This window comes from Bos taurus, chromosome 16 (assembly GCF_002263795.3).
Source record: "Bos taurus isolate L1 Dominette 01449 registration number 42190680 breed Hereford chromosome 16, ARS-UCD2.0, whole genome shotgun sequence".
Lineage (NCBI taxonomy): Eukaryota > Metazoa > Chordata > Mammalia > Artiodactyla > Bovidae > Bos > Bos taurus.
Genome location: NC_037343.1, coordinates 23610181 through 23634619, shown reverse-complemented (window position 1 = coordinate 23634619; position 24439 = coordinate 23610181). Strand labels below are relative to the sequence as shown.

The window sequence follows — 24439 nt, the reverse complement described above, 5'->3', positions numbered from 1 at the left end:
ATTTTTAATAGTGGAGAAAAATGGGATTTTCTTAATTCTGAACAAAAGCATTTTTATTGGGAAATTACTCTCCTGCTAACTCTTAAGTAGCAATTACTTGGTTGTATGTAACTGATGGGTTATTTTTGTGTCCCATTTGCAGAACCCCCAGGATCTTCAAAACACAGAAGTGCCCATTGCAACAACAGCTAAACTAGTAAATAAAGTCATTGAGCTTTTACCAGAAAACCACGGGCAGTATAGTTTAGCCTTACACCTCACTGAAGCTGTGGAAGCCATATCTCTTCCTCCTTTATGACACTTATCTCCTACAAACAGTCTCAAATTGTGTGACTCTAATATGAACTAGTGCATGGTTATTTTACACAATAAGATCTGGAATTTTACGGAGGAAGTATGTTTTTTTCTTTTGTAAAGTAAATAAAAATACACATTACTTTTAAAAAGTGCAGTCTTGGCTAAATTCCACCTTTGGTTAATACTGACAATAAAATATAAACAGGTATCAGTTATACTATCAATTTCTCTTGAAGCTGTTTTCCTGTTTATTTTTGATTTAAGCACTTAAGTAGCTTTATTGTCCAAATTTGCTATTTAAAACTGGTTATAATTTACAGATTATGTTCTTATAAGAGTCTATATTTCGTACTCAAAATGTTATTGTAATTAAATTTAAATGTGTTCATGTGTAGTCCCCATCAGTAAAATGAGAGAACTGTCTCACTCTGTTTTAATAAATGTTGGGAAAATGCTTTTGTTATCATGCTTAATCCCATCCTGGGGGACTGCCCCCTGGAGTTCTGGATGCTGACAGGCTTCTTTCCCAGAGGAGGTTATGCTGGTGCCATCAGAGGAGGAATAATGGGTTCAAAACCATCATATTCATCAGAATGGACACTAAGTAGAACCCTTAACCTGTTGCACTTGCCAAAACAGAATCTGAGATGCAATCTAACCCAGCAAAATTAATTATAATGCAAGTTAAGATTTGCTTTTTGCCAAGATTCAAAATTGTATCCATATCAGGTAACTGTAAAAATGTATTATCTTGTAAAACTTATGTTTAAAAAAAGGGCAAAGATGCTAAGAATTTAAATCCAACTTTATTTTTCCTACAAGTGTTTAGAAATGTCTGTTTCTGGGATCTGGTCATGTTTCCTGTTCTTAGGAACAGTATAGAAAATGCTTAGTGATGATACTACAGCTCAGCAAACCTACCTCACTGCTGGCTTGAGAGGATGAATACAACTAATTTTGTACCCTACAGTGCCTAGAGCAGTCCAAGTGCTGAATAATCATTTGTTGATTAAAACCAAATTAACCAAAACTCTGTAAAAAAAAGTACTTTGAGCTGTACAAATACCAAGTATTTATCAAGGTAAATCTTCGGAATGTAGCCATACAGCGCAATTGTTGACATGTCCTGGGTCACAGTTGTTACACGTAGCAACTCGTTGTGATACAAAAGTTTGTTTCTTCACTTCCTCAGGAAGAAGCCAGCTCTTGCAATTGTGCAAATTTGAGGCGTTGTTTTCAGGAATATAAAGGAAAAGTCTGATGTCTGAGAATATCCCAATGTAAATTCTTTTTAACAGAGAGATCACATTCAAATAAGAACTGTCTAAAACCTGGTAATTACTGTTTCATTTTAAATCGTGAGAGATTAATTTTTCAGGTGCCTTGAGTGTTTGGGGTGAAGGCCCATGTGTCTGACCGAGGCATACGCTCTGCAGCAGTAACACTGAAAAAGGCCTCCAGGCGGTCCAGCCCCTCAGCCTCTGCTGGGATCGCTGGTACCCCATCCAGACACATTCACGTGATTTCTGAGTATCAGGCATTCTGTAGTCACTTGTTACACGCACTCTACAAGATGAGTTCTTTCCGTGACTTGTCTAGATACTCTGAAAGTAGTTCTGAACCTTGGAGGCTGGTCAGAGAAACTTGGAATTACAGGCATTGTTAAAGAGTAAATTACTCACTCTGATTCCATTATCACTTTGGGGGGTATCTAACAAGCATTTTAGATAATAACACTGGTTGAACTCTGATAGGACACACAATCAAATTTTGGGATTATTGAGAATATATTAATAAGCTGAAATACGGCTCCTAGGACCATAACAAATCACTGAGTCTCTAGTTAGATTTATACTCCTAAAATTTGCCATTGAGAGAATTTTAAAATTGAATTCTCAGTTGCATGGTTAAGAAAAGCAGTTAAATATTTTACTGTTTCGTTAAGGGCTTTTAAAATAAATCTGGTAGAGGAAAGGAAAACAAATACCTGTGTATACAGTCTGTAACCATGAAGAGCCACAAAGAACGGAATCAAGTTTCACACAGAACAGGCAGTTTCTGAAACAGGTGCATTGCACTTACTGCAGTTATTGGTGCAAAGCCGATTTACCAGTGAGTAGCTTTTTCTTAGATATACTCCCATCCTCATATACGTTTCCTTGTTATCATTAAGTAAGCATTCTGTACCTTCTTCAATTCTGTTGTAAATGCAAAGGAAGTCAAAAGGGTTCCAATAATCATAACTTCTGCATTACAAGTTGTGTTTAGATGTAGAACTAGAATATACAGGATAAATGCAGATGGAGAGAAATAATAGTACCAGGCTTCTAAATACGTCCTACTTTTGTAAAAAGAAAAATGAGGTATGGAGAAAAGAGTTTCACCTTTGTTATAAAAACTCAACTAGGGTCAAGGTAAACAGTTAAATTTAAATAGTTTTCTTGAAAAAAATGATTACAATTTAAAATCACAGAAAACTCATTTAATAATACTAAGCATACAGGGAATCAGTTCTCTTAGCAGTTATTGTGGTTCATTTCACTTAGGCAGATATTTTTAAAAGTACTCTATAGCAACAGTGAAAGCCCTCCCTCACCCTGATAGGAATGGATTTGTTATATTTCTGCTAAATAGAATTAACCATCCCTGGAAAGATTTTAATCCTATATGGAATTGTTTATTCCATATTATCTATTGTAATGTATTGTAAGTAGTCAAATTCTGTATATACTGCTATTTTCTGTGTCTGTTCATTGTTGTGAACTTATGTATATTAGTGAAATAAATTTTCAGCTTTCATGTTGTTTCCTTAACATTTATATAGTATTAATGTGTTTTTCCCCTCTTATATGAGACATATTTGGTGACTTTTTCTGATGTGCAGCCCAAAGAGCTAGCTGTTCTGAAAAGGTTGATGTTTGCTGTTAAGGCAGAATGAAATTACTCTCTTCATCTCCTAAGTGACAGACCCCTGCACTGTTGCTGTTCAAAACACATTTTTTTACTTGCTATTCACAACTTTTGTACCACCACCAGTCAGTAATTTTCCAGGTGCCTTTATTTTTAGACGTTATAGAACTTAAATACTGAGTGAAGAAAGTTTATAAAATATAAAACATTTTCAGCTCAGCACATTTGTAGGCAAGCATTTTCAGTGTTATGTTCTGAGTTAAGTCCATTATGGATCCACCTGCAAATGTATATGTTTCCATACGTATATACACACATTATTGTTTATCTAGTTACACAAAAACACTTGTAGCTCTGACTTGGACTCATCCTCAATCTTGGATTTCTCTCCAGTACTGTAAACAACCCATCTAGACCCCTACTCAGTCCTGTCAGGAGGTTCTTGCTCAGAAAGCCGTCGACACACACTGAGGTCCTACTTCCCTTTCACAACTTCTGCGCATCGGGGACACAGTGTGTCTGATGACTCAGCCGTGTACTTCCAACAGCGAGGGCATTTTTCCTTCGTAGTTGTCATGACAATTACTTTGTATGAAGACTCTTCACGAATATCGCCACCTGTGGAAGAAAAACATGTGGAGAGTATTCCTCACAGGCCACTAAACTTGTGCATCTCTGTATTTCTCCAGGTGCCCCCTTTTCAGAGCTTCCTCCCTGCCTTGGGAAATACTGCTTCCCTTACACATTTGTACAGAAACAGCCAAGATGGTAGGCTCACACAACCTGATGACTGGTGAGGAGGAATCTGAGACCCTGAGAGGCTGATTTTTCCACAGGTCATGGGAGTTCTGTACCTACTCAGGCAGAGCATGCCTGCTTGCTCTTCATCTGTGTCCAGTTCTGATAATTACACTGCCTCTCCTCTCCAGCTACATTCTTAAGAATTTTAAAAGAGCCAAATTAGAGGGACAACGAGCAGTGCCCCCACATTAAACTTCTTGGTTTGGACAAAAGGAAACAAACATTTGTCCATAATGAATAGACCTCAGACAGAAAATAAATCATTTTCTAGTCAGTGCACAGAGAATATAACATTCTGGAAAGCAGATTAATATGAGTCTACTACATGATCAGTGCTGCCAGGGCTCCAATTTAAACTGATGGCTATAGATGAGTCTCCCACCTCTTGCTGGTGCCTAAAAGCTACTATGAAATACACAGCATCACTGTTCCTAAGATATACTCATGTTGTTCTGTTAACGTTACTCAGCTTTCATTTCCATCAATGAGAATGAAGTAAGTTGACAAAAGATCCTCAAATCAAACAAATGCCTACAAAAGGTCTGCTTATAAGATATCACTGTGGGAATGAGTTCAATAAAACTTCCTTGACTCATTATGAGTGGCTACGATACTGTAATTTGGGGTGAGCATAATAAATTGTAGATTGAACATGAGAGGGATGGTAGGGTTGGTCAAAGGACAAGGACACAGGCCAACTGAGGTAAGGCAGACTGACCACATACGGTGACTATGACGTTTTCCCTCCTCTCCCTACCCCTGTGTTCCCAAGATCACCAGGTAGGGCACTTAGCTGGTTCAGAAACCTGGCCACTGTTTTCACTTTCTGTAGAAAGATGCACTCACCAAGTGTGTATCTGCCTTTAAGCTGGAGATGACCTGTAATTATTGTTCAGTTGTCCACATACCATTGTTATCTGGTATTTGTTATCATTCTCATCTCCTTACCTTCTAAATTGATTAGAAATGTCCCTTTAAGCTCAGTCACATCCTCACTTATTCCTCGTGGTTCCTGAGAAAGCAAAGTTGTCTGGGACGCCATCATTAATTCATTCAACTGAGAGGTACTGGAAGTCTCCTCAGCTTGTAGCATCTGGGCATAAGTATTTGAAAGTTACTATCTAAATTGTTACCACAAAGGTTACCACAACAATTATAAAAAGACACTGCAAGTTCTTATGTTTGGTGAGGAACTCTTGGGACCATCACCTCCTGAGCTAATACTATTATATAAATCAAATCTTACTAGTATGAAAGCTTTTAACTAAAAACTCCTGATCAATAGTATCCATTGAGAATACAACTGTATGCCAGGCACTTCACTTTACTACTACTACTACTAAGTTGCTTCAGTCGTGTCCAACTCTGTGTGACCCCATAGACGGCAGCCCACCAGGCTCCCCAGTCCCTGGGATTCTCCAGGCAAGAACACTGGAGTGGGTTGCCATTTCCTTCTCTAATGCATGAAAGTGAAAAGTGAAAGTGAAGTCGCTCAGTCATGTCCAACTCTTAGCGACCCCATGGATTGCAGCCTACCAGGCTCCTCCATCCATGGGATTTTCCAGGCAAGAGTACTGGAGTGGGGTGCCATCGCCGCCTTCGAGGCACTTCACTTTGCTAGATGCTAAATGTCCACCCATTACCTGTAACTCACAAAACAGCAACAGCATTTTTTTAATCCCCATTTTACAAATGAGGAAACTTGCTCAGGGAGGTTCCCAAACAGTAAGTGATGCGCTGCAATTCCAGCCGAGGTCTGTTAGCGTCAAAGCCCACACTTTATCCCTGTATCATGCTTCCTACAGGAGAGGGGTTAAGATACTATCTCAACAAGGATCTGCTTTTAGCGGTGCAGACCAACGGTGGCAGCCTGAATAATGCTCAGAACTCTTCTGAAGCACACTGAATTGGGATATCTGATAAGCACTTTTGTACATTTTTCATTTTAATTCTGATCTTCAAAGTAAGTGCGTGAGCTAAGTAATACAAAATCCCTTGGGAAAAAAAAAACCAACTCATGAGAAAATAGGAGATTCAGAGATTGCATTTACACCATTAGTAAGTGACAGATCCAGGACTCCATCAGACAGCCAGTTAGTATAATTTCTAAGGAAAATACATTCATGTTTTTTTAAATCCTGAATTTTTTTTTTCAAGTATCAATGATCCAAGCAAGGTGTACTGTTTTCAGCTTACTACTCAGAACTAATGACTCCAAGGCAACATGAGAATGCAGTAGGAAAGCTCAGTGCCAGGCTGGGCAGCCTCAGCCGAGTCACAGCCTCAACAGGCCTCAGCTTCCTGGCTCAAAAAATGGCAATCATGAGCTTCCCAACTTACCAATTTTAAAACGTCAGGATCTTATCAAACTTTTGTTACCTGAGCAACCATCTTATACCTACTAGCTATTTCAAGCCCTGAATCTTAATCAACCTGATTACATTATTAAAAATTTAGATTGAACTTCCAACCAGCTGAGATGGTCATTTTTCAGTAGACTATAATACCAGTCAAATGTTAAAACATAAGTCACAAAACTAAATTTTCTTCTCAAACATTAAAACTAAAAAAAAATCTTGAGTCAGTATGTTAGGCTCTAAGTCAATCTGGTCAATCAACCCCTAAGATCTCAAGGGGAAACTTTTGATGGCCCTTTTGAAAATAAAAAGATGAATGCTTTGAGATCACATGGTAAATTTGCTGGCGCAAATGAATTTTCTTCAGAACTCATGAGTAAAAGATGAAAAAAAATTTTTTTGTTTTGAGTCTTGTCCAGATGGATAAAATTCTCAGAAAACCAGACCCTTAACACAAAACTCCCAATTTTTGTGTATTCAGATATTACTGCCAGGTGCTGCCTGTTGTCTAACTAGCCCTGAGGGCTCATGTTTCAAATAGAACTTTATTAAACCTTCCTGTCCCAACCTATAAAAAATAAGTAGCAACAGAGTACATGTTTTGTAAGAGAAGAAAAAGGAAACACACAGAGGTTGGAAACAAAGAATCAGTGATTAATATTAGGATTAGAAGACAGAAATCCTAACTTACAAATTTTTTTTTTAATGTACTATCAAGACCATCCCCATGGAAAAGAAATGCAAAAAAGCAAAATGGCTGTCTGAGGAGGCCTTACAAATAGCTGTGAAAGAAGAGAAGCAAAAAGCAAAAGAGAAACGAAAGATATACCCGTTTGAATGCAGAGTTCCAAAGAACAGCAAGGAGAGATAAGAAAGCCTTCCTCAGCTATCAATGCAAGGAAATAGAGGAAAACAACAGAATGGGAAAGACTAGAGATCTCTTCAAGAAAATTAGAGATACTAAGGGAACATTTCATGCAAAGATGGGCTCGATAAAGGACAGAAATGGTATGGACCTAACAGAAGCAGAAGATATTAAGAAGAGGTAGCAAGAATACACAGAAGAACTGTACAAAAAAGATCTTCAGGACCAAGATAATCACGATGGTGTAATCACTCACCTAGAGCCAGACATCCTGGAATGTGAAGTCAAGTGGGCCTTAGAAAGCATCATTACAAACAAAGCTAGTGGAGGTGATGGAATTCCAGTTGAGCCATTTCAAATCCTGAAAGATGATGCTGTGAAAGTGCTGCACTCAATATGCCAGAAAATTTGGAAAACTCAGCAGTGGCCACTGGACTGGAAAAGGTCAGTTTTCATTCCAATCCCAAAGAAAGGCAATGCCAAAGAATGCTCCAACTACCACACAATTGCACTCATCTCACACGCTAGTAAAGTAATGCTCAAAATTCTCCAAGCCAGGCTTCAGCAATACGAGAACCGTGAACTTCCAGATGTTCAAGCTGGTTTCAGAAAAGGCAGAGGAATCAGAGATCAAATTTCCAACATCCGCTGGATCATGGAAAAAGCAAGAAAGTTCCAGAAAAACATCTATTTCTGCTTTATTGACTAGGCCAAAGCCTTTGACTGTGTGGATCACAATAAACTGGAAAATTCTGAAAGAGATACGAATACCAGACCACCTGACCTGCCTCTTGAGAAACCTATATGCAGGTGAGGAAGCAACAGTTAGAACTGAACATGGAACAACAGACTGGTTCCAAATAGGAAAAGGAGTACGTCAAGGCTGCATATTGTCACCCTGCTTATTTAGCTTATATGCAGAGTACATCATGAGAAATGCTGGGCTGAAGAAGCACAAGCTGGAATCAAGATTCCCGGGAGAAATATCAATAACCTCAGATATGCAGATGACACCACCCTTATGGCAGAAAGTGAAGAGGAACTAAAAAGCCTCTTGATGAAAATGAAAGAGGGGAGTGAAAAAGCTGGCTTAAAGCTCAACAATCAGAAAACTAAGATCATGGCATCTGGTCCCATCACTTCATGGGAAATAGATGGGGAAACAGTGGAAACACTGTCAAGACTATTTTTTGGGCTCCAAAATCACTGCAGATGGTGACTGCAGCCATGAAATTAAAAGACACTTACTCCTTGAAAGGAAAGTTATGACCATCCTAGATAGCATATTCAAAAGCAGAGACATTACTTTGCCAACAAAGGTCCATCTAGTCAAGGCTATGGTTTTTCCAGTAGTCATGTATGGATGTGAGAGTTGGACTGTGAAAAAGCTGAGCACCAAAGAATTGATGCTTCTGAGCTGTGGTGTTGGAGAAGACTCTTGAGAGTCCCTTGGACTGCAAGGAGATCCAACCAGTCCATCCTAAAGGAGATCAGTCCTGGGTGTTCACTGGAAGGACTGATGCTGAAGTTGAAACTCCAATACTTTGGCCACCTCATGTGAAGAGTTGACTCATTGGAAAAGACCCTGATGCTGGGAGGGATTTGGGGCACGAGGAGAAGGGGACGACAGAGGATGAGATGGCTGGATGGCATCACCAACTCTATGGACATGAGTTTGGGTAAACTCCGGGAGTTGGTGATGGACAGGGAGGCCTGGCGTGCTGCAATTCACGGGGTCGCAAAGAGTTGGACACAACTGAGCGACTGAACTGAACTGATTTACATCGACATCTTCTGAAACCAGATTTTACATGGAGCACTTTGATATGAACCCCATTTCAAAAGGAACAAACTGTGACTCACCTCCATGATCTCAAAAAGCAGCCCAGGCTCAATCACAATGATCACCTCATACTCAGCTGCATTTTTGCCAGGAATGCTTCCAAGAAATGAATCTCTCATTGCACACGCGCTTTCTATGGCTTCTTCCAGTCCAGGTTTCTTCCAGATAGAACTGGTTTTAATCCACCCAGTACGAAAAACACTCTTGGGTTCTTAAAAAAAAAAAAGTTAAACCAATTTATATATATTTTTAAACTGTATATAAAACTCAAACCATCACACGTTTAGTATTCATGGGAAATAAGGATTGTTATTTGTGGGTAATAATTAATATGGTTGTTGTTCAGTTGCTACGTCATGTTTGACTCTTTGCAACCCCATAAGATGGCAGTGTGCCAGGCTTTCCTGTCCTTCACCAACTCCTGGAGCTTGCTCAAACTCATGTCCACTGAGTCGGTGATGCCATCCAACCATCTCATCCTCTCTTGTCCCCTTCCCCTACTGCCTTCAATCTTTCCCAGCATCAGGGTCTTTTCCAATGAGTCAGCTCTTCACATCAGGTGGCCAAAGTATTGGAGTTTCAGCTTTAACATCAGTTCTTCCAATGAACAGTCAGGGCTGATTGCCTTTAGGATTGATTGGTTTGATCTCCTTGCAACCCAAAGGACTCTCAAGAGTCTCCTCCAACACCACAATTCAAAAACATCAATTCTTCAGCACTCAGACTTCTTTATGGTCCAACTCTCACATCCATACATAACTACTGGAAAGACCATAGCTTTGACTATATGGACCTTTGTTGGCATCCTAAATGCTTACCAAATATTTACATCAACATTTGGAAATGTAAACAAAGGACAAGATATACAGTAAGATCTCAGAAGATGCCCAGAAGAAACTAAAATAGAAATATCCCAATATTACAGTAGATGTCTGTGGGTTATAAGATCAGGAGTGACATCCTCACTGTAAAATTTCTAATTTTCTCTAAGTTTAATGTAATCAGACAGAAAAAAAATTAGAAAACTATTCACTAGCAGGCACTATACGAAGACTCTTGAGAGTCCCTTGGACTGCAAGGAGATCCAACCAGTCCATTCTGAAGGAGACCAGCCCTGGGTGTTCTTTGGAGGGAATGATGCTAAAGCTGAAACTCCAGTACTTTGGCCACCTCATGCAAAGAGTTGACTCATTGGAAAAGACTCTGATGCTGGGAGGGATTGGGGGCAGGAGGAGAAGGGGACGGCAGAGGATGAGATGGCTGGATGGCATCACTGACTCGATGGACGTGAGTCTGAGTGAACTCCGGGAGTTGGTGATGGACAGGGAAGCCTGGTGTGCTGCGATTCATGGGGTTGCAAAGAGTCGGACATGACTGAGCGACTGAACTGAACTGAAAATATATTTCTGACATTTATAAAGGTATATAAGAAAAAGTGACTTCTCAGTATAGCCAAGCTGCTAATATATTTCAGAAAGCATTTTAAAGTGGCTTGAAAGATATGCTGAAATTCATCCTAGTCCTCTACACACAGATGAGATGCAGAAACTAAAGTTGCTGAACCAAGACGCATGGTGCCACAAAGCAGGCACTGTATTAATAGATGAGTGTGTGCCTCTTACTTGAAGCAGATAAAAGGAGATGCTGCACCCTCAGCCCGGGTCTTTCTCACTCAGAGAACAAATCAATATTTCTTACCTTTAATATAGGGTATGTGCTGGAATACCTCTTCAGCCAAGTGAGGAAGAATGGGAGCAAAAGAGCGAACCATTACATCCAAAATTTCAGCTAATGCAGTCTGACAAGAGCGTCGTTTGGGATCATCTGCATTTTCACAATAAAGCCTGGACAAGAACAACTTATTGAGCAGTTGACAACATGCTGTACACAATCACGGCCAAGGTGGGACCGGCCTCAGGCTGAGCTTATTCTGAAGGTGCCTAAGCCTATGGCTCTGTCTTCTAATTAGAGGATAAAATATTCCATCATACAGCGCTTCTGACTACATCCTCTATTCCACTTGACTCCTTCCAGGTGTGCTCACCTCCTCAAAAACTCAGAGCTATGCTATGTCCAATTCTGTTTTACAGATCGATAATAGCTAGAATCTAGACAACTCAGTGAACAGAAAATGAGTACGTCAGTTGATGGCATTTAAGATTCGAGTCCCCAGGCCTACAGTCTTCCCTGGTGGCTCAGGTGGTAAAAGAATCTGCCTGCAATGCAGGGCACCCAGGTTTGATCCCTGGGTTGAGACGATCCTCTGGAGGAGGGCATGGCAACCCACTCCAGTGTTCTTGCCTGGAGGGTCTCCATGGACAGAGGAACCTGGCGGGCTACAGTCCATGGGGTCACAAAGAGTAGGACACAACTGAGCGACTTAGCAAGCATGCAGGCACCCCACCCTTACTTATGACCCTATCAGCACGTCAAGGGAAGGACTGGGATTTGTAATCCCAGTAGAAGGTCCCTGAGGTGCTGATGAGTAGGGCGGGCACTTCACACTGGCTGAGTTACTACAGGAGCAAAACATGAAGACAGCATGCAGCCTGCCTCTAAAAGGGCATCATTGATGTTATATGATGTTATTATATTAATAATTACCTGAATACTTCTCCCGCCTAAAGGCCAGCAAACTCCTGAAAACAAGCACTGTGTTCATGCCCTCACAGTCACAGCTACTACTTATTGAGGACTTGCTTTGTCAAACACAGCATTGAGTATGCTACTCATATTGTATCTTTTCATTTCCACTTTCTGAGATAGGTATTATCATCACCATTTTATGAATAAAGAAACTGAGATTATAGGATAAATTGCCTCAGCTCATCAAACTAGCAAGTAGCAGGGTGAAACTGCCCAATCAGACTTGACTCAAGAATCCAACTTCTTAATAATGGCCCAGGCCCCCCACTGCTGGCCTCTGCTTTCCAACATTTGCCGAGCAGAGTAGACAGTCAAGCACTGTTTGTTAAGCATTTGAATGTTCAGTCATACATACCTGTCTTTGATTATGCTGAAATAAAAATTGGAGAGTTCCCTGGTATAAAATGCTTGTAAAAGCCGAACAACCTTTCCAAAGTCATACTGCTTATATGAATCATTAATCTAGGGAACAAAACCAAAATAAATTTGGAAGCTGGGATAAGCAAATAAAAATGCAAGTCGTCATGAGCAGAATATGTTCCTTTTCAAAAATACGTTTCAAAGGCAGACAAACACAAAACAGGAAAAATGCGAGAGCATTTAAGGATCTTTGAAAGGTTATTTCTGGATATGAAAGACTACTATTCTCAGAAAAAAAAAAAAGAATAATTTACCCTGGACTCTACAAAAGAACAGGCATCAAATGAAAAGATCAAGTTTTAAGTGATGAAACAGCATTATTCTAAAACAGCAAAGGGTAAAAGTTACCAATGTTCCCTCATTTATACAAAAAAAAATAAAACTGGGCAAAAGTCTATATGTACAACTCTGACTTAAGTGCAAGCAATTCCAATTTTTGAGAAAATACAAATTACTTGTGTTTATATATGAGAGAGTATTTTACAAGACACATTAAGAACTGTCATTTCAGTTACTGCTGTACTTTTGAGATGGCTATTTCTATACATCTGCAGACAAATAAAAGTACACCTCAACTTTATTCCTTCTTATACATGGAGCTGATTTTCAGAGGAAAATGTGGTCTGAGGAGAAGCCTGGCCTAGTTTTGCCACCAGGCACTACTCTCGTCTTTTTTGAGAAACCAGAAGAATTCTAAGACTTCATACCTAGTCAACCTAGGAACATGTGGAACTGATCAAGTATAACTTTCCTCAGTGCTTTAGTTACTGTTTCTAACAAAGTTGGTTCCACTCAACATGCACCCCAACTGTGCTACCTCCAAAAGCGTATTAATGCTCACTCACCTTGTTTGCCAAATCCTGCAGTAAGTGTAGCATGTACTGGTCTATGACATACATGCTGTTGACAGGGATGGAATCTGTTTCTGGGTTGAAACCAGCCACATTTCCCAAAAGAAAGCGGAGTGTATTCCTAAGCTAGAAACATTGAGAAAAAAGAAATATGCAGTCAAAAAATATGAGTCCTTCAATTATTACTGAAATTGTTTTATTTTTCTATAATTTTTATCCAACTCATGTTACCTTCCTAATGGAATACTTTATTTTTATATCATTCCTTTTAAATAAGACAAAGTGCAAAAAAAACACCATCTCATTTCAAAAGCTCAGTTATAGAAACAACCATTGTAATTTATAAATAAAACTGAGTTTTCTTTATATTTCTTTAAAATTTTAGGGCAAATCACCTGTCAGTGGCCCAGTCTGTTCATCAGTGTAGATGAGAATATTTTGCAGGTAAAAATAAATGGAATAAATGTGAATGGTCATTGAGCACACAGAAAGTATATTAAAATCAGCGTAATTACATATAATATTAAAAAGACAGTATATAAAAATGTTAACATTACCACTTACATGTCTAAACAAATAAATTAACATACGCTATTTTTTAAAGCTCACAACATGTGGAGAACGCATTTTCATTCAGTTGTGCAAGTGCCAACAAAACGCACCTCATTAGTTTAACAAGGACTCAGTAACCTTTCATTCAGGAATAGTAAGGAACAGAAAGAGGAGTGATCCGACCTTGCTAATGTCATCTCTGGCAGCGTTCAGTAGAGATGGACTAATTGTGACTTCAGTGAAGACGTTGGACTCGGCAACCCACCAGCGAAGCACGTCAGCACCATAGGGGGGCTCTTTGCTGTGATCCTTTTCATTGAGGGAAAAAAAAAACATACCAATAAATAGCTTTTGATGACAATTTGATGAACAGGTGTTTAGGTAAGACTCCTATTCTGAAATGCTTGAATACAACATGATCATAAAATGTACCTGTATTGTAATGAAATAAGCTAACAATTTCAGAGATCCGGCTGCATCTAAAAAAACAACGCAACTGGAAAAGGGGGAGTATGGCCTGCGGCCTGGTGCAGTGTCTTCCCTGAGGTATCTGTAAACAGCTACTACGGCAGGCGGGCAGTCAGAGTACTGCCCTGGATGCCCTGCGATGGGGGACGGGCCGGGGTGGAGCAGGAGTGGTGCTTCCCTCTCGGTATGCCCAGGCTACTCTGACCAAGAGATGTGATTACTGGACTCTAGGAGGGCAGTTAAAAGCCGACAGGGTTAAAGAACAGATAAGCAGTATCTTTTCTGAAAGCAACTCCAAAATAAACCAAATTACCAGCAGCCCCAGATTTGATATTCTTTAATGAGTTGCTTTAAAGTGTATAATGTCCAAGAATGAAAGTTGCTGTCTCATTTTTTTTCTTATACTGTTTCTATTTAACTGTAAAACCATAGTTTATAAAGTTTTAAAGTTCAGACCATTAAAAAAGGGATAGCGTGAACCTAACTGGAGATTCAGACCTGAAATAAGTCAAAAAAGCCACAACAATCCCAATCCTTCACATTTTCAAAAAAGTCACACAAAACTTAAAGAGTCTAGATTTAAAACATGGTAAAGCGTTTGCTACGAGTATAAAAATCAGTTTTGTGAGTTTTTTTTACATTGAAGTAACTATATTAAGGGTCTTGCTGCCAAATTAAGAGCCTTAAAACAAAAATAAAATGAGTTTTTAGGGAACCACTTACTTGTCCTCCATTGATGACAACATCAGGATCAATGATATTCCCAAGAGACTTGGACATCTTTTCTCCCTTTTCTCCAAGGGTAAATCCATGAACAACCACTGTCCTAAGAAGACAAATGAGCTACCATACTAATAAACACAATTATGATGGACATTTTGAAGATGACTTATAGCTTAAAAAGAGTGTCTTAGTTTGACACAAATATAAAAAATTTTTCTTGCCAGAATATATATGAAAATTTTTCTTCAAAGTATAATTCTAAGCTGCTTATTTATCCTGATTATTAAATACTAACCTCTCTATACACAGAAAATATTTTTATGCTTACATTCACTAAACAATTGTCTTCTGATCATCTATAATGTACTGATTTTGATCATTAAAACTAACCAGAAAAAGTATGTCTTAAAAAAAATTATCACCACAAAATTATCTTTGTTCAAAAAGGCAATTTGAGAAATATATCTGTTCCATTGACTTTTAAAAGCATGTTATACTAGAAACATAAACATGCCGATTACTCTGAGAAGAGTTTTCATTTTGAGATGGCAAAAATCTTAAGCCATTTAAGAATCGTTCTGGGTAGAATCCACATATTTGAATAAGGAAAAGCTATTATCTGTAACGAAATAAGAACCCCAAATTTAATAAAATTCACTAAAAAAATGTTTCAGTTCATTAACCACTTGCGGAAATTACAAATATAAGGTATCTGATCAAGACTGTCCCTAGTGAAACTGGAGTATCCTCTCTACATCTATCCGTGTCTACCATATTTAAGGTCAAGCTCTCGTGGGTTTCTCTACTACGCCAGTCAATGCCGGTTTTACTTCTGGGACTTAGGATCTGTATCAGAGTGAAAGAACTTTTCTGTATTACTGTCTCCTTTGTGTCTTATTTTTTTTTTTTACTTCAAACATTTCTCTCATGAGATTGAAGCCTGCAAACTAACTAAGGGCAGTGTTTTATCACATACATATTATTCAGCACATATTATTTCACACTGGCAAGTACTCAGCAGAAATACTCAAGGTATGCTCACTCGTTCAGCCCAGGTGTAATACTTACTTAAAAGGCGACTTATTCCTTGCTGCCACACTTGTTAATAAGGAAGACTGAAACCACCCCCCAAGCTGGTCTTTTCCTTCCAAGTACAAATCTGCTCTTTGGTCAGTACCTCCAAAATAAATATGGAAAAAAAACACAGAAATCTAAGTCAATTAAAGTTAAAAAATGGAAATGAATACTTATTAAAATATTAAAAGTAATCATGTTGCCTATTTCTTGTGTCATCCTCCACCCAATGGCCACACTACATTCACCTCAGCTGTTACCTTTACTGTCAATTTATTAACCAAGATAAATAAACTTTGCAGTATGATCTTCCAAACAACAGACAGCTAAAATATTATCTAAATTAGAAACTAATTCATAATGACTGTCAATTATCAGTATTACCAGTTAAATCTTTAGTGAAAATAAACTACTATTTTTATTAATTCAGCAGTTATTTGCTGAGTATCTAATAACCTTATTGTTGTCATTTAATTCTCAGAGTAACTCTAGAGGGGAGTTTTTACAATCAACATTATCGCATCAAGGCTGAAGCAGCTAATGAACTTTGAAAAATACTTCAAAAGCACTATTTCATATATGGCATATGCAATTTTGAAATGCAGGATGTTACTCTAAACACAGTAGGAGGTAACTCTTTTTCCTGTTTATAACACTACTTAACCTACCTACCAACCTTATGGAGTGTTATCTGCTTACATTTTCAATATAATTTAGGAAAACAAAGTGCCTAAACTGGCAATATTTTCTCTTGAGTACAATATTAGAAACTATTTAATATTGTTGCTATTAAACATTACTACAACTGAACATTACTACATAAAAATCATACTATACATTAACTTATATTTGATTATGAATTTTTATGTACACTTTAGCTATAAAACAGAGTGAACATGAATTTATGTGTATTTTACTTCTCAAATTTCCTAGGTGGAAAGAAAGGCCCAAACAGTGGAACACATTTACCTGCTAGGAATCATGCTAATGTCCTCTCAATAACGAGGCCTACTACCAGAAGGATACCCCAAGTAAAACCTACCACGATTTTGGTCAATCCCTTCAACAATGGTGAATGGAGCATGCAAGGCGTTTTTCCATATTCCTTTGCTCCAGAAAGGAAACCGCCTCATCCCTGTAACCTCCCGGTACCTGTCCGTAAGCTCTCAGTGAGGACACTTTACCTCTCCCCTTTCGCTTAGTATCCTTGAAGGCATCTGCTCACATCTAAACGCACCCTTTGTGCGCCTGCTACTACTCCCTTCTGATCCCTGCCTAATCTCTCCTTCCTCTTTATCCATGGAGTCAAAAGCTCACCCTAACCATGAGCAAGGAGAAACCAGTCAGTTGTCTGTGGCAAGAGGGGAGAAAGCTGTGAGAAGGTAATGGAGTACCAAAGAATAAGAACGGAAAAGCAGGGTGCCCGAGTTCTACTCTGACACTAACCTGTGTGACCACCAACTAATGTGATTCTAATTCAATCTCATGTCCTTTTCTGAAAAATGAGATGCGGTCAGGCTATTTCAGTGATTTCCACACTTGGTTTTACAGAACTCAGTACCTTGGGGCTGCCAAGGAGGTCAAAGAGAACGAGCTGATTGGGAGGAAGAAGAAAATTCCCACCTTTATTTATCTTATGTATTATGGTTCTATATAAAATTTCATAGAAGACACTGGATTAAATGATTGCCAGTGGCTCTTTCAGGTTTAAAATTATACTATAGTAGGAGATATACTTCCAAAAAAAGCAAAAAAAAAAAAGTTCTTGATTAGAGATTTCTTCTGATAGCATTAATTTTCAAAACTGCCTGACAGGCAATAGACCTCTTGTTTTAGATTACCTGGGAGAACATTAGACCATGAAGTTCCACTATCAAACCAGATGTCCAAAATATCCTGACCTGGCACATACTCCAACGCATCGGGACCACCGACCTAATAAGACAACGTAAAAATATTTTAATTACACAAAGACCATGATACTTACAATTAATATCCAAAAAAAGTCTTAAGAAAATGAAATACAACCATTAAATTCACATTTTACACTGACATTTCTTAAGTATTTTGCCATTAGGGACAACTACTTCACTACTTCATCTACATGTACAAGTGACTGTGGCCACCTACACATGTATTAATGTAAATGTAAATTGTGTTCATTTTCTTGCAATTATCTTCCAGTTTGGATTTCTCCATGTACAATGCCATTGAACTCATGTCCTATGAAGGCCCTGATGCACCAGTGTTAGGCACTATTCTCCCACATCACACGTGTCTCTACTCAACCAACAGAGCAGTTGCAGTCAATCCTGGCCCCCGGAGAGACAGCAAACTGCCCCCCCCCACTCAGCCTCTGCTGCTCCACAAACACCCAGCTTCTCTCCTGAAATCAAACTGTCTACTCTCAAACTGCTCTGGCTCCTAGTTTATGATGACTAAACTCATGAACTTGACATGATAGCATCACTACTTTTTAACTCTCAGGAACCTCTCGTGTTGTCATTAAATCATGCAATACACACAAAGGCTGTTTAAGTCCAATGGAAACGTACCTGAGATAAGACTTCTTTCGGAAGAAGTTGCTCCGGGGGAAGAGTCCACCAGATATCACTGCCATGCTCTTCCACTAGTTGAATAATGTGCTCGATGGTTTGGCTATTTTCAGGTGGACAAAGCAAAACTGTTCAATTAGTTACTGTGGTTAATAGCAAACATTTAAAAAATTACAAAGTGGTGATTTTTTTCCCCTATCTGCAGGGTATTTTTCCCAATATGCAGGACATTTTTTCCTATCTTTCCCCCAAACTTTAGTCATATTATCTTCAATTATTTGATTACTTCGTTGCTACTGTCATTGGTCATAAGTAGACCTTAAAAGAAAAAGGAAAAAAAGTTGTGTTTTTTTTAAATAAGGATATCTCCTGATACCTCTTTTTTGGTTACTAATTGCCCTGTTTCTATTTTCTATCCAAGTACCTATATTCAAAACCTCTTAATTATCTACCTCCTCCAATTTCTGCTCAAATTAAGCCAATACATTCTCTCAGTTCCACCTTAAAATGGTACTCAAATTTGTTCTTTGTTCAGATACTAGTATTAGTCCAACCTCTCTGCCTCCTACCAGACTGGTGCAATGGTCTGACTTTTCCCCTATTCGCATTCCTTTATATGACACATGTAATTTAATTTATAGGATACATCTCTGCATTCCTAAAATTGCTTTTATCACACCAACCCTGTCTCAGAAACTTCCAGTGCCCCCTCACTGCTTACAGGACTGAATCCAAATTCATCTGCATAAGAGGCCATGCTGTACCAGAGCATGGGTTTTGGTAACAGATATCCAGGCTTATCTCCCAACTGCTACTTTTCATATACATGACACACACAGTAGTAAAAGTTCTCTAAGTTTTGACTGTCCCTTCTGTTAAGACTAATAGTACAATTTTTATTCAAAACCATTTACTGAGTACTCCAACATCTTGGTCACTGTTCGAGGCACTAGAGTTACAGCAGTTAACAAGGCGGATAAGATTCCCACCATAGTGGAACTTGCATTTTAGTGATCCTGGATACTTTTGTCAGGATGACTACAAACTAGATGAGATGATCCAGTAAAACTTAATGCATGCCTAACACACAAAAGAAAGCCAGTAAATGTGTATCAAATGCATACTGAAACTGATCATATCTTTGGGAAGATAAAGATACATAGTTATAAATCATTTGAAAATTAAACTCAGGGAAAATTCTACACTAAATTTTCTCACAGGAATAAAATACTTTTAATTTATTATCACAGCTTTATGAACACTACAACTTCCCCAGCTGCTTTCCACCAAGTCAGAATACAGTGGTCAAGAAAACAGAGCATGTGTGGAGAAAATGGAACCCTCCTACACTGTTGGTAGGAATGTGAACTGGTGAAGCCACTATGGAAACAGTGCGAAGAGTCCTCAAAAAACTAAAACTAGAGCTGCCGTATAATCCTACAATCCCACTCCTGGGAACATATCCAGAGAAAACTATAATCGGAAAAGATACAGGTACCCTTATGTTCACAGAGCAATATTTACAACAGCCAAGACATGAAAGCAACCTAAATATCCATCAATGGAAGAACAGAGAGAGAAAATGTGGTGTGTACACACACACACACACACACACACACACACACACACACACACACGGAATATTACTCAGCCACAAAAAAGAACAAAATAATGCCATTTTGCTTCAACATGGAGGAACCTAGAAGTTATCATACTAAGTGAAGTCAGACAGAGAAAGACAAATACTATATGATACTACTAATACAAGGAATCTAAAATGTGACACAAATGAAGCTATCCATGAAACAGAAAGAGACTCACAGACACAGAGAACAGAGGTTGCCAAGGAGGGTTGCATGGCTCGATTGGGAGCTTGGGGTTAGTAGACGCAAACTATTACATATAGAAAGAGTAAGCAACAGGGGCCTGCTGCATAGCACAGGGAAACATATTCAGGGTCCTGTGAAAAACTAGAATGGAAAGGAATATGAAACAGAATGTGTGTGTATACATATATATACACACACACAGCTGAGTCACTTTGCTATATAGTAGAAATTAACACAACATTGTAAACCAACTATACTTCAATAAAATAAATTTAAAAAAAGAACATGGACCCCAGAGCCAGAGAACTTTCATTTAATTCCTGACCCTATCACTTACTAGCTATGTGACCCTGGGCAAAGCACTCAATATTCTGTACCTTACTTAGTTTGCAAAAATGCAAATAATAAAGTATCATTAAGAGAGCTATTATGGATATTAATTGAGCTTATATGCAAAATGCCTAGAACAGTGTCTGGCACATATTTTTTTTTTTTCTGAGCTTTAAGCCAACTTTTCCACTCTCCTCTTTCACTTTCATCAAGAGGCTTTTTATTTTTATTTTTGTGTGTGTGTGTAGTAAAGTTTTATTAAAGTATAAAGGAGATAGAGAAAGCTTCTGACATAGGCATCAGAAGGGGGCAGAAAGAGTACCCCTGTCTGGCAATATTAATGGACATTATGTAAGCAATAATAAGAGAAGAAGAAGAAGAATGTAAGAGAAGACTCTTGAGAATCCCTTGGACTGCAAGGAGATCCAACCAGTCCATTCTGAAGGAGATCAGCCCTGGGATTTCTTTGAAAGGAATGATGCTAAAGCTGAAACTCCAGTACTGTGGCCACCTCATGCGAAGAGTTGACTCATTGGAAAAGACTCTGATGCTGGGAGGGATTGGAGGCAGGAGGAGAAGGGGACGACAGAGGATGAGATGGCTGGATGGCATCACAGACTCGATGGACGTGAGTCTGGGTGAACTCTGGGAGTTGGTGATGGACAGGGAGGCCTGGCGTGCTGCGATTCATGGGGTGGCAAAGAGTCAGACACGACTGAGCGACTGATCTGATCTGATTTGATGTAATCAATATCTATTATTTAAACTGATTCTCTGAAGTCAGGAAACTTTACAGTTAATTTTGTTAACCAATTACCAAAACACATATCACACACATACATATTAATATTTAAAGATTAAAGTATGTATACTAAAGCCGACTTTTGAATTATCCTCCTTTCTACCACACTCCATTAACACAAGTAACTAAGAATGCAGGTCTACAAGAGTTGGTAGAAATGGAAGGAGTGGATAGAAAAAACCTCTATGCTCCTGACCTGGATCTACTTGTTATTAATCATGACCATGTATTATGAATCACTAAATCTCTCTAAGTCTGATAATTCAGATAAAATGAAGTGTTTATGAAAAATTGCTATGGGAGGCAAAAACCAAATGGGTGTTATAACTTAAATATGCTCTACAAATTGAAAACCAAAATACTTAAGTTGGTTATACTTCAAAGAATAGACTGAAAAAGTATGACGCTACATTTATTTTGAAGAAATTATAAATCATAAGGATGTGTAAATGGGCACAAGTCCATATTTCTAATACAGTCACACATTTCATATGGACTTTAACAGTAAAGATAAACTTTTTGTGACATGAGACCATAAAAACTTTGTGCAATAACTACCTAGTTATATGACAATATTTAGTTACATATTACTATTTTATATAGTTTACACAGAACACTGTATCAGTTAAGAAAACTGAATATACTATAATAGAAAATCTGAATAAATCTAACGCTATTACTCTTAGAACAAAAAAGAGATACTATCAAAGGATTCTCCAGGCAAGAATACTGGAGTGGGTTCCCATGATGTTAGGATTTTATTACTCAAAGTAGTTTTTGTGTATATACAAGTTTTATATATATATATTTATGTGTATACCTTTATTAATAAAAGGACTTTATAAGACCTCTCTAATTGGATTCATTTAAAAATGGCTAAAGTGACAGATAAACTGTTCTGTGTCTTGGGGTTCCTTAAATGCTGGGCCTTATAAGCAAGTAACACAATTAAAAGCGAGGCCTTGAAACTGTGTCTCCCAAATCATGGCTCAATTCTGCTTTACTTCTCCTTTCAGCCTTTCTGGGCTTCCCTAGTGGCTCAAAGGGTAAAAAATCCACCTGCAATGAGGGAAACCTGGGTTTGATCCCTGGGTTGGGAAGATCCCTTAGAGGAGGGAACGGCTTACCCACTCTAGTATTCTGGCCTGGAGAATTCCATGGACAGAGGAGCCCGGTGGGCTACAGTCCATGGGGTCACAAAAAGTCAGACACGACTGAGTGACTTTCACTTTCAGCCTTTCTAAGTCTTTTACGAAGACAAACACTGCATCTGTGAACTCATACTCCCCTTCTCTGGGGTTTGCTGGGCAAAGGCAAAAAGACCCTCAGTACCCATGCAGGATGAAGGCGTGAACCCGAGACAAGTCAGGAGCAGGAAGTCTCCAGAGACAAGTGCGCTGACAGAGCAAGCACCAAGTCCAAAGACCAGAGTCTACCTGCAACTTACTAGACACTGACAGGGATACAGCACGTTATTCTTCTGAGCTTCAGTTTCTATGGGTATTGGGAATGCTGGGAGAAGGAAGACTATTTGAAATTTTTTATTTTTTGTTTTCTTTTGAACTTTTTATTTTGTACTGGGGTACAGCCGATTAACAATGCTGTGACAGTTTCAGGTGAACAGTGAAGGGACTCAGCCGCACATATACGTGCGTCCATTCTCCCCCAAACGCCCCTCCCAGCCAGGCTGCCACGTTACCTCGAGCAGAGTTCCATGTGCTACACGGCAGGTCCCTGCTGTCACGCATTTTAAACACAGCAGTGTGTACATGTCCATCTCAAACTCCCTAACTACCCCTTCCTGCTGGCAACCATAAGCTCATTTTCTGTGGGTCTCTTTCTGTTTTGTAAGTTCATCTGTACCATTTCTTTTTAGTTTCCACATATAAGGGATGCCATGTGGTATTTCTCCTTCTCTGTCTGACTTACTTCACTCAGTACGGTAATTTCTAGGTCCATCCATGCTCCTATAAATGGCACTGTTTCATTCTTTCTAATGGCTGAATAATATTCCACTGTACATATGTACCACATCTCCTTTATCCCTTCCTCAATCAATGGACACAGGTTGCTTCCACATCTTGGCTAGAAAATTTTTATTCTTAAAAAAAAGTCCTAATATTTTAGTCTCCTTACAATTGTAGATGATACTTGCATATCCATTTCAGAATGCCTAATCCAACTATAATGAAATTATTTTTTATATTGCTAAGTCACAGATAAATTCAATGAAGTTTCAGAATTATATTTTAATTATCACTTAACTATATTCAAGTATCTTAGTGAGAGTCTGTAATGAAAAATACCCAACAGCAAAGAAAGATTTCAATTTTGCAACTGACATGTTATTAAGGTAACTATTATTATAGAATCCCATCAAGTTTAGTTAACCACTTCTAGCCTAACTAAAGTTGAAGTTTTAATTGCTACATTTCCTTATAAAGATATAGGTAGTTTATTTACATATACAAAATAATGGTCCAATATAAAAAGTTCAGTATTGTAGTATGTAAACCTTATTTGCAAATATGCTTTTTAACACATAAAAGTCCCTTATTTCAGTGACGAGGAAAGTTTTATTTTGTTTTTCTTTTACTTTACCTAATAATACTTACTAAAATCGATGTAACCACACAATGTTATCTACACCAATGAAAATAATCCTGTAGTAGCTTTAAAAAATCTAATTTCAAAAAGGCTGTCATAAATCAAATACATACTACTAAGAAAATGACTATTTTGTGTTCTTCCCAACATACACAGATGAACAAAAAAAATGTTTTTTTCCAGTGTACTGAAAACAAATACAAAGCATTTTTAAGAGGGGAGAGAAGCTCTGCCACATTAATAGACCAAGTCTTACTAACATTTAGAGCCAAGACTTGCTCCTTCCTTTTTATCATGAAATATAAAAATATGATGTACTAAATGTACCCTAAAGGCATTTTCTTCTGCAACTTAACTCTATTTTGAGATCTTAGACAACTATATTACATATGTTTTTAAAGGAAAATAAAGACAACTCTGAATTAGAGTATAAAAGCTGAACAAAATTTATAACAAATAAGAAAGCAGATTTCAAAGATAAAAACATTCTCATAACCCAAACAAATCAA

General features: G+C 38.3%; 2 protein-coding genes across 3 annotated transcripts in view; one reads left to right on the top strand and one right to left on the bottom strand.

Moving 5' to 3' along the window:
• Positions 1–3096, top strand: part of RAB3GAP2 (RAB3 GTPase activating non-catalytic protein subunit 2) — a 103998-nt gene extending 100902 nt beyond the window's left edge. The window contains exon 34 of one of the 2 annotated variants that reach the window (XM_059875466.1): positions 143–3096. In XM_059875466.1, coding sequence (XP_059731449.1) covers positions 143–298 — 156 coding nt within the window. In that variant the 3' untranslated portion in view covers positions 299–3096. The remainder of the gene's footprint in view (positions 1–142) is intronic. The other variant, NM_001192199.1, reaches the window with a different exon arrangement.
• A 241-nt stretch (positions 3097–3337) lies between these two features.
• Positions 3338–24439, bottom strand: part of IARS2 (isoleucyl-tRNA synthetase 2, mitochondrial) — a 44348-nt gene continuing 23246 nt past the window's right edge. Inside the window, 11 exon segments of the mRNA NM_001206795.1 lie at positions 3338–3825; positions 4957–5101; positions 9094–9284; positions 10772–10917; positions 12075–12181; positions 12985–13116; positions 13726–13851; positions 14734–14836; positions 15802–15910; positions 17649–17742; positions 18363–18465. Coding sequence (NP_001193724.1) covers positions 3683–3825; positions 4957–5101; positions 9094–9284; positions 10772–10917; positions 12075–12181; positions 12985–13116; positions 13726–13851; positions 14734–14836; positions 15802–15910; positions 17649–17742; positions 18363–18465 — 1399 coding nt within the window. The 3' untranslated portion in view covers positions 3338–3682.